This window comes from Mus pahari, chromosome 15 (genome assembly GCF_900095145.1).
Source record: "Mus pahari chromosome 15, PAHARI_EIJ_v1.1, whole genome shotgun sequence".
In the NCBI taxonomy this organism is placed as follows: domain Eukaryota; kingdom Metazoa; phylum Chordata; class Mammalia; order Rodentia; family Muridae; genus Mus; species Mus pahari.
The window spans coordinates 32,971,654-32,982,084 of record NC_034604.1 but is presented as its reverse complement, the minus strand read 5'-3'; the positions used below and the strand labels follow the sequence as shown (position 1 = coordinate 32,982,084).

General features: G+C 43.0%; 1 protein-coding gene across 3 annotated transcripts in view; it reads left to right on the top strand.

The window, feature by feature from the left end:
* Positions 1-637: 637 nt before the first annotated feature.
* Diaph1 (diaphanous related formin 1) overlaps positions 638-10,431 on the top strand; it is a 93,797-nt gene continuing 84,003 nt past the window's right edge. For 2 of the 3 annotated variants that reach the window (XM_021214306.2, XM_021214305.2), the window contains exon 1: positions 668-912. In XM_021214306.2, coding sequence (XP_021069965.1) covers positions 796-912 — 117 coding nt within the window. In that variant the 5' untranslated portion in view covers positions 668-795. Of the gene's footprint in view, positions 913-10,431 lie in introns of all 3 variants that reach the window. The other variant, XM_021214304.1, reaches the window with a different exon arrangement.

The following is a 10,431-nucleotide window of genomic DNA, read 5'->3' as shown; positions in this document are numbered from 1 at the left end:
GTGAGGAAAGACAAGTCATGTTTAACATATGGTCTGGCCTATAGTTTGTGCCCAACATGTAGTAATTATTTAATTGCTGCTTAGGCTATTGGCAATAATTGGTTTGTCCATCTAAGAAACAACTAGAAAGCTAGTCTAGGATTCAGAGCTGGGCAATGAACTCCATAGCTGGAGTTGGTGCTGGCTGGAACTCAGTTTTTTCTATATCAGGTAACTTCTCACATTTTTCACTGCATGGGCATCATATACATAAACACTGCATTATCCCACAAAAAAACCCAAGCCTTAAATTTTCAACCAAGATAACAGTGTCTCTATGATAAGAGTTCTGGTTCAGACAATAAAATTCTGGCTGGAGCGTGAGATGGTCTAGCTTTATAGCCACGTGGGTTTCTGCGTGGGAGCCTAAAGGCCTCCTGTGTTCCAACCGCCAGGGGGCGGTAGTCCCCGCTGTGGCCTGGCAGAGCAGCGCCGCCCACTCTCTATCTCACCCCCCACACGTGGGTCCGAATGGTTAGGCCCGCCGGGCAGGTAGCGCGCTTCCGCGGCGTCCCGCCTCCCCCCTCCCTTCCCCCCATTGGTAGGGGCTGCGGGTCCGGGCGGAAGTGGGGCAGGCGGGCGGGAGCGAGGCGTCACCGTTGTATATTCATGAGGCGCGCGCAGCCCAGCATGTTAATGAGGCGGGGCGCGGCGGCCGGCTAAGAAGGCTGCTGGGCGGCGGCGGTGGTTGCTGGCTTGGGGCAGCCGGGCGCGAGCGGCGTAGCCAAGGGGTCACTGGCCGGCGCTAACCAGGACATGGAGCCGTCCGGCGGGGGCCTGGGGCCCGGCCGCGGGACCCGGGACAAGAAGAAGGGTCGGAGCCCGGATGAGCAGCCTGCGACGGGCGGCGACGGCGGCAAACCTAAGAAATTTGTGAGTGTCCCTCCCACCCTGCTCCTCTGCCTGGCGGAGTGGCCGCCCTCTGGACTCGGGCGACCCTCGCTGCCCTCCGGGGGCGTCTGCCTGCCGCTGGGGAGCCGCCCCCGCGCCTCCCTTCCTGGTTTCGCTGGTTTCTGGGCTTCGCGGTCCCACGTTCTCCCCCTCCGGGACATCCGGCAGCCGGGATGTCCCACCTGGCCCTCGCCTCGGCCACCTTGGAGCTTCCCTCGCTCTTCAGTCCGCAGGCTCTGCGCTCCCGCCCCCGTGCCCCCGCGGGCTCTCAGTCCCACTTCCTTTCTTCTGCCTCTGGTACCCCAACATGTCTTTTTTTTTTTTCCTCTCTCTCTCTCTTTCTTTCTTTCTCTTTGCACCCCTGTAAAGCTGTTCTAAGTCCATTTTCTCTTCTCACCCATATCCCGTTTGGGGTATCTTTTTCTTTTAAAAGGTCATTTCCTTTCTCACTAGTAATCCTTTTCACCTGCTAACTTTCCTCCCGCCCCGTCCCCTTCTGCCCGGTGTCACCTGGTAATGCTTCCCCTCAGGAATGTTACCTGACTTGAGTCTCGTCTCCCCTCCTTTGGACGTTTGTCCTTGTGATTGTTGGTCATTGGGGCATGGAGGTAGTTGGCTTCCGTATTCACAAAACCTGTTTCTTTTTGCCCTGTTGCTTATCACTTCAGAGGGTTAGAACTTCTCTAAAGATACTATGCCCTTCATGACCCGCGATGGTGATTAAACCTCCCCCTTGAGGAGCGACTTAGACTTCAATTCCAATAAGTTTATGAGTAATTTAATTGCTTTTTATACACTTTAAAAAAAAAAACATTTTCTCAACTCATCTTTCACCATCTTCTGGGCCCCAAGGTTCCTGACATCCCTTTTCCTACCACCTGTAGGAGAGCGAATCTTTCCTCAGTGCCTATTACTTCTAACCCCAGTCGGAGTTGATATACATGTGACGCTGTTTTACTACCTGTTGCCTTTCCTAAGTCCTCTGTCTTCTTTATCCAAGGAACTACTTATTGTAAAAGCTTTCAAAGATACTAAGCGGGGAGGGGAGGAGGACGGGGCGGGGGAGGGGGGAGAGAAAGAAATAGTTTCTGTGTAACTATTTGCCCGTTGTTAACTAGATACTTAATTTGGTCTTCCAGGTAACATAGTAATCTCTTTGACCAACTAAATGGCTTATAACTCTTATGCCTCCCCCTACCCCCAGTATTCTGATCCAAGTCCACAAGTTTGGGATGTAAACTGATGAGTGATGGATAATGGGAAGAAAGTGTTTAGTGACCTGCAGGGTTCGGAGCACACTAGACTGAATTAAAAGACTGACTCATCTCTTCCTATTTCTAGCAAGACCAGGTGCTCCTAGTCTGTCCTTTCCAGTGACATGCAGGGTGTCAGTAACTGTTTGATCGAGCAAGTACTATTGTAGAAATAGGATCCCTCAGTGACCAGAGCAGTATATCCTTAGGTTCTTTCTTTAAGGGTAATAAGAATTAGCCTTCCAATCCAAGAGTTTTCCTTCCACAACTTTCCTTCTATAGTGTAAGTTGTAGGGCCTGTATTTCTTCTATTTCTGTATTTTTTTTTTGTTTTGATTTTGTTGCCATGGATACTGTTTGACCTTCTCCATCCAAACTCTGGCTATTCTTGCTGATTTGTGATGATGACCTCTGTGACTTGTTACTGTTTGCTTTGTTTCAAATTTTATATGTGCTTTTTAATTAGATCTAACACAGTGTTTCATAAATTGGTAAAATCTACTTAAGTAAAATCTCCCTGTAAGGCGAGAATTCCCAGGGACCCAACTTCTTTTCACCTGTTGTTTTTTTTTTTTTTTTTTGGCATGTCACAGAGTCTTGTGTAGCTGAGTGGATTTGGCTCAGAGTTGTTATTTGCTGTACAGAGGGTGGAGCTGAACCTAGTTCTCTTTTACTGAGGTTCTGGTTTTAACCCTTACCTTGACTGAAGTTTTGAAAGTAGGTATTGCAAGCAGTGAGAGTTGGACCAATTCCAGGAAAGCCGGCTGCTTCCCTTCCTAATTGTCAGATACAGTCTCCCTTCAGGCATGAGGATATTCTTTCTCACTGCTTTTTATGAGAGCTATGAAAGTGGGAGACAAGGAGCCTTGCAATCCACACCTCCTGTCCCTGTGTGTGTAAGCGCGTGGGAGTGGGTGGAGTGGGTGAGATTACTGGGGTGCTTTTGTTACCCAGGGCTCCGTTTCCCTGAATTTACTGGCTAAATCCGAACTCAAAGCTGTTCCGCCTACTCCACCTTTTCTCAAGTGCCATATCCACCAGCACGCCCATTCTGAGTGTGCTATAAAAACCCTTGGGCTTGGACTAAGGGTGTTTGAAGCTTTGTCTTTGAGTGGTTGCAGCCCCTCAGGCTGCTGCAACCACACCTTTCTGAGCAGGTGGTTTGCATATGAAGGACTGCCGTTCATACCTTTCTGGCTTATGCAAGCTCTAAGTCCAGGCAGCCAGAAGAGAAAACAGCTTATCAACTGCCTGGGATCTGCCCTTCACCCTCTGAGGCAACTTTGCGGGGAGCAAGTAGATTTCTAGTTTTACAAGTGGATAGGCATCTTCTTTTAAAGACGTGGCTGTTAGAAGAAGTGTTGATGTGACTGAAGCCAGGTTGCTTGGTTTTCCCCTTCGGTTCTGGATGAGTTTGTCTCCTGGGCCAGGAGCATTTCCCTTCCCTAGCATTGTTCCAGTTCCTTTCAGAATTCTTTCAGAGGAAGGAAAATAAAAATTTGGAGTGAACAGAGTGTTTCTGACTTTGCAGCAGGGACGAATGTGGGTGTCAAATACACTCATTTCTGAAATACATGTAGAGAGTCAGTACATCCAGGGAGTTGGGAGGCTGCAGAGTATCCCTGTGTTTAATAAATTACATGTCTTCTCATACAATTGAGAAATTAATACATTTTAAGAGCAGTGATTGCTGATTCAATGAGAACCATAAGTTCTAAAAGCAAGGCGAGTACTTCAAAATAAAACAAAACAAAAACTGAAGAGTTTTTTTTTTTAAGATGCATTTATTTTTGTTTTATGTGTTTTGAGTGTTTTGCCAGCATGTGTGTGTATGTGTACCATATGTGCTGGATGTTTAAGGAGGTCTGAAGATGGCACTGGATCCTTAGAGCTAGAGTTACAGATGGTTGTAAACTATCACGGGAATGCTGGAAACTGAACCTAGGTCCTCTGCACGAGCAACAAGTGCTCTTAACCAAAGATCTATCTCTCAGCCATCAAGAGCTGAACATTTTGGACTATAAATGTTAGTTATAAAACCTTCAGGAAGTAGTAGTATTAGTGAGGAACAGTATAATTCTGATAAGCACCTGGACCAAAACAACTGTTGTATATTGTATATGATAGAATAACCTTATTGGCTTGCACTGTAGTTTGTTTATAAATGGGTTGCCAAGTTATTCTCGGGGAGAATTATCTTCAGTGGAATGGAATAGTCTCAAAGATAAGGTATACTGCATGTGATTCAGAGGAGCCGGTTAGAATCATGTTTATTATCAAGCACCGTGAGATGTGTGGATATATATGAAAGTGAGTCCTTGTCCTTTGTGTTTGTTGAAAGCATTCATAGTTACAGAAAGCATTTTCACTTTGAAACTAATTTTATATTAAGGAGTTTTCTTTCTGCCTTGAGCCTTTGGCTTTGCATCTTAGCGCAGCATCTTAGCGCAGCAGCCAAGGTGCTCGCTCACCTGCCACACTGTTGGCTGACGCTTACTTTCCTTGGAGTCAGCTGCCTGCTGCCTTTGTTTTCACCTCTCCATGGTCTTCTGAGGGCTGGTTTGAGCATAGCCAGGGTTTTGGGCAACCAGGCAGTTAGAAACTATTAAGACTAAAATTCTGAGCCAGGCATGGTGGCCTTTAATTCCAAACAGGTGACTCTGAGGCTAGCCTGGTCTATGGAGTGAGTTCCAGGACACTCGGCTACAAAAACAAAAGAAACAAAACAAACAACCCTGTTTAAGCGGCAGAGTAGGGGTAGAGAGAATATGGAAGTGAAAAGTGAAAAGTAAAAGAATATCGTAATCTCTATGCAAACCTATTTTCTCTTAAAACAAAAACAAACCCAGGTTTATAATTATTATTGCCTTTTTACTATGGAAAAAGACAAATATTGAGACTGATATTTTAGTGAATTCCCTCCTTATAGAATAAGTGGGTCAGTCATTCTTTCAGTATTGAGATTTTTTTTTTACTTCTACCCATTATTAAAGGTTGTTTTGAATGGTACCCTAAAACCTTGAGAGCTGGGGGGCTCAGTGGGTAAAGGCATTTGCTGCTAAGCCTGAAGATCCCCAGCACCCACATGGTGGAAGGAAACAAGTGATGCTTCCAAATGGGCAGCCATGTACATGCTGCACACACACACACACACACACAAATAAGTGTTAAAAGAATAAAAATTTTAGCACTAATAGAGTTTCTAATTTCATTAAGTCTAAACACTCAGTGTATCAGTTACTTCTTGCAGTTGTGTGCTGGAAATGGCAAAGGGCTGAAATGTCGAAGGTGGATGAATAAATAGAAGGGAAGCAGACATTTTGGTTTCTACGTTTTCTTTATTAACTATAACACAGGAAGGGATTTGGTGCAGGAGTGAAAAGAAGCTGACTTTATTGCTTGGCTCTGTGACAATCAGGAAGTGTCCTTTGCCTTTTAGACATTGTTTTTTGTTTGTTTGTTTGTTTGTTTTTTTTCAAGAAGAGGACAGAATACAGAGGAATGTAATCTAATGGACCTGGATGAAAAGAGGTATAGCTTGCTAGCACTTAGCGTTTGAAGACCTTGGATCCCAAGCACTACAGACCAAACCATACCAGAGTTGGAGACTTGCCAGTTCCTGATACAACCTTCCTTAGCTGTTGGATTCTAGTGTGCCTGTGACCTGAGGCTCTGCTAGTGTTGAACATTAAATATTTGTCCTTGTTGTAGCTTGTGTGCAAGTCTTTGGAATATGTGTGTTCTGTGTGTATTTTATTCTTCTTGTTAACTATTTGAATTTCCTAACAGTATATACTGAAAAAAGGGGAGGTGTTTATTTTTGAAGAAGTCCCTTTCTCCTCACTTTTGTTCTTTGTGTTATTTCAACATCTTTGCTAAAAGCACATAGATTTTTCTCTTTCCAGTACTTTGGTTCCATATGTTGGTTTTGAGTTGGAATTTTCACCTTTAGACAAGATGGTTCACTTAGGATCAGGGAATGAGATTCCATTTATCCTGGACATTCCCTGTTGCGGAACCTCCCCCCATCCCCCCACCCCAGACACACATACAGAGTTAGATAGTGCTAACTTTTGTTTTCCTGTAGTCAGTATGCTACAGGTTGTATGTCAGATTGTATAAATATTAGTGAATGTTTAGAATTTTACTTAAGGATGTGATAGATTCATTTCAGGGTAAAGAGTATTGCCACAGTTACTCTGTGGCAATAATAACAAATTAAATGAATGCTTCCTGTGTGCCTAGCAATGCTAAAGTTGTGAACTCAGTGACTCACTAGTCTTAATGCTGGCCTTAGTAAAATACACATTATTATTATTTTATTGGAATCATTGAGATCGGGCAACCTGCTCGAGGACATAGAAGTAGAAATAGCAGAGCTAGGATTCAATCTAGATCCAGATGACGGATTCATTACTTTGTAATGTTACTTCATATGTAATCAGACGTTCACATCTGCAATGTAAGAGTATTCACTTCTAGAAATTTCCTAGAAACTTTTGGTGGTATCCTAGAGTCCTTTGGTCATCTGTAGTCTATTAAAACTAGATTCTCGTAGAGTTCAATTAGTGGGAAAATAGTTCAAGGTTTAGAGGTACAAAGTGCTTTGGCTAAGTGCCTAAATGCTTTGTGCATTTAGTAATTTAGACTTTGAAGCAATTGGAAGAATCATAATTAAAATTATCTTAGAACTGAAAAAGTAGCAGTTACTGAGCATGTAAACCCCATCTTTCCTCTGTCTCAGGAGGTATCGAGTTGTGTAAAACATTTTTTAAGAGTAACCTGATCTCCCTTGTAAGTGGACAGCAGTGTCTGTGGGCAGCCTCAGTTGTTTAAGTTGCTGAGAGCGGCAGGTTATGGCAATGCACCAGCAGAAGTGAGGTGAAGATGAGGCCTAAGACTGTCTGTGTAATTAGCCTTTTTATGCTGAAATTTGATGTTGGGCATACGTCAACACTTACTATCCTGAAACTTAAGGATTTCAAATGACTACTAACTCCAGGCTCTCTTCTGAGTCTGAGAACTGCTGGCTTTGCTCTTTAGACCTGGCAGTTGTCTGTAGTTAATAATTAAGACATTGCCACAGAGATCCAAGTACACAGAACTATAATTTTCTGTATGATTGGTGGTAAGAAGTAGAGAATAGAATTTCTCATTTGCCTCTGTCCACGTAGATCTGTCTACCTTGGATCCAAAAGCTAATCATAAAGTCATGTGGTTATTGTATCAGATTTCAGCCTTGGGAGATATATATATATATATATATACACACACACACACACACACACACCATCTAGGAGGAAAAGGCTTATTATCCAAGGCTGTGAATATAAAAATTGTGTGTGTGGGCAGGCTGCTGGGGATCATACCTGTGGCTTTGTATATGGTAGGCAAGCACTCTACCATTGAGCTACACTTTGAGCCCAGCATAAACTTTAAACTGATGTCTAAATTTAGAGAATTGGGAAAATTAAATAGCAGTGTTATTGGACTGAGAGAAGAGCTAAGTTTCAGAATCTTCAACATTGGATGTGAAATTTATCTTTATTGTTCTTTAGATAAAGGTTATCCTGAACCAGTGGTCTGCCCAGTATGCAGTCTAGAACTAGATGGTCTGCCGTTTCCATGTATTGCTGCTTGGTTGTGACCTCACCGCTAATTAGTCATGTGAATTTTGGACAAGTCATTTTAGTTTGCTTGATCTTTTCTTACAAAACCTGAGGGTTATTATGAGTCATCCCTAAGTTCTGGGCCAGTGCCATGCCAGTGTGCTGGCCTCTTAGACTCGGTAATGATCCAGTGTGGGAATGGACAGTGGTGGCTTCATAGGAGATAAGACTTGGGGCTGGCCCTGGAAGGAAATCTGATTAGTGGGGAGGGAGGGAATTTTCTGAGGTGGGGAGAAGCTCGAACAGAGGCTCAGATGTGTGAGTGTGTGCTGGAAATGAGGGAAATGGCATTGTTGCAGGAGATTGGTGGGTGTAGATCATTAGGAAAGCTAAAGTCACTTCACTTGGTGAAAGTTTAGGTTTTCTTCCTGTAAAAACCTATAGGGAAAAAGAAAGACTGAAAATTAGCATTTTATTCCATATGGTACACGTTGATATCAGTTTGGAGCCATATAATGTATTGTGACATTATGTAATCAGGATATCTAAGAACTCAGATTTGTGTTAAGTAAGGTTCAGGAGATATTTATTTTTATTTCATTTGTATGGGTATTTTACCCACATATGGGTACTGAACCCTGGTCCTTTGGAAGAGCAGTCACTACTCTTAAGCACCCAGACATCTATCTGCCCAGCCTTCAGAAAATAACTTTTGCTGCCTTTGATGGTGTTTAGGTCGTTTAAGTCTTTACCACTAATAATGCACCTGTCTTTTTAGAGATTATCTGGATCTTAAAATTGTGGCTTTTCATCTGAATCTTAAGGCTGTATGACCAAACTGTGGGCACAGTCAGATAATGCCTTTGTGAGAACAATCTGAGCCAGTGTTTGGGCTCAGTTTCTTCTTCTGAATGTGGTTCTTCCTGACACTTGTGTTACCTTCGGTTGTATGGTTGTGGAAGTGGTCTTCACTCCTCCTTGAATGCAAACACATTTGTCTTGTTCTAGAGTCTTACCATCCAGCCAGCTAGCTCGTAAGGTTTCTAAAAGCAGTAGTGGCGCTTAACTCACGTTATCTATGGCCTTCTCTGCACTTAGTTTCAGTGTTAGTTTGGAAGTCTTGCATCAGGATTCCCCACTCTCATGGTCTAATATAATAAATAGACTGACAGTTCTAAAAACATTAGCTATTTATTGCCAAGGTAACTGTGAGCTAGAGAACCACTAACATAACTACCCCAACCAGAATAGCGCTACAGAGTAAAAAATGATTACTGGCTCTGGAGATACTGTCTGACTTGTGTCTAATGGAGGCACATTATGTATGATTAAAAACCTCTGAGTTATTTTACAAAGTACAAGGCTGCTGACTTTCACCACTATAAATGAGAGGAGCATTTGACTCAGTGTTCATCTAAAGCGAATAGAGGCAAGTTCCCATGGTATTTGAATCTATTAATACCCTAGTCTTTGATGGGCATAGAAAGGTTTACACAGACCATTAAAGAGGAGCCTGAGAATGTAGTCTGCAGAATGTGTCTGGGTCTCCATAGTAAATGATAGTGGTCAGAGTGTTCATTCTTTTTAATTTTTAAAGAAAATATTGTTTTAGAAAATATTATTTCCTGCATGTATGTATGTGTAGCACATGAGTGCCTGGTGCCTGTGGAAGATGGCATTAGATCCCCTGGAACTGGAGTTAAGGATAGTTGTGAGCTGCTATGTGGTTCTGGGAACTGACTCAGGGTCCTCTGCAGGAACAAGTGCTCTTAACCTTTTTGAGTCATCTCTCCAGCCCCAGACCATTCTTTCTTAACACATACTCCAGTCAGCTGTAGAATTTCTTCAGTTCCTTTATTTGGCCATAGAAGCAGATAGCTTTGGACTGTTGTAAAACTATTCCACCTTGTTGGACTCATACAGATGGTTTTAGTCTTGTTTTTGTCTGAGATGTATACCAAGGCTCCTCACTTGCAGGGTTCTCTAATGTTTCTTGATCCTTGTAGTTTTGAAGGGATGGGAGTTGGTCCTGGTTGGCAGCTCTTAGCCTCTGCTACAGCTTGTTCATTGCATGTAGGCCGTGGGTGACGTCTGTTTCCTGTGATTGAAACCACAAGAAGAAGTGGTGAGAAACCACTGTAGGATATGTATTATCAGGCAAGCAGCAGGCATTGGGCACCCCTTAAAGAGAATAGTAGTAACCAATTACAGTCTTTTAAGAGGCCCAAAAGAGACCTTAGAAATGATTTGACCCAGTTTTCCTTTAAATGTGGAGAACATGGAAGCTTAGAGCTGTTTTGTTGTCCTTAATTAGATGAGCCACATTTTAGAATCCAGCTATTTGGTATGCTCTCTCTCACTCTGTGTTATTGCTCTTAAATTCTGCAAGTGTTTTTTGTCAGAATATTTACTGAGGTATATAAGAGGAAAGTTTTGAACATTTTGAATATGGGAATTGGATGATGTTTTGCTTTAAATGTGCTAATGAGTTAAAAAACTTTTTATATGTTTTCAAAACATCAGTATCCAAGAAATCAGTTTCTGGCCGGGCGTGGTGGCGCACGCCTTTAATCCCAGCACTAGAGAGGCAGAGGCAGGCGGATTTCTGAGTTCAAGGCCAGCCTGGTCTACAGAATGAG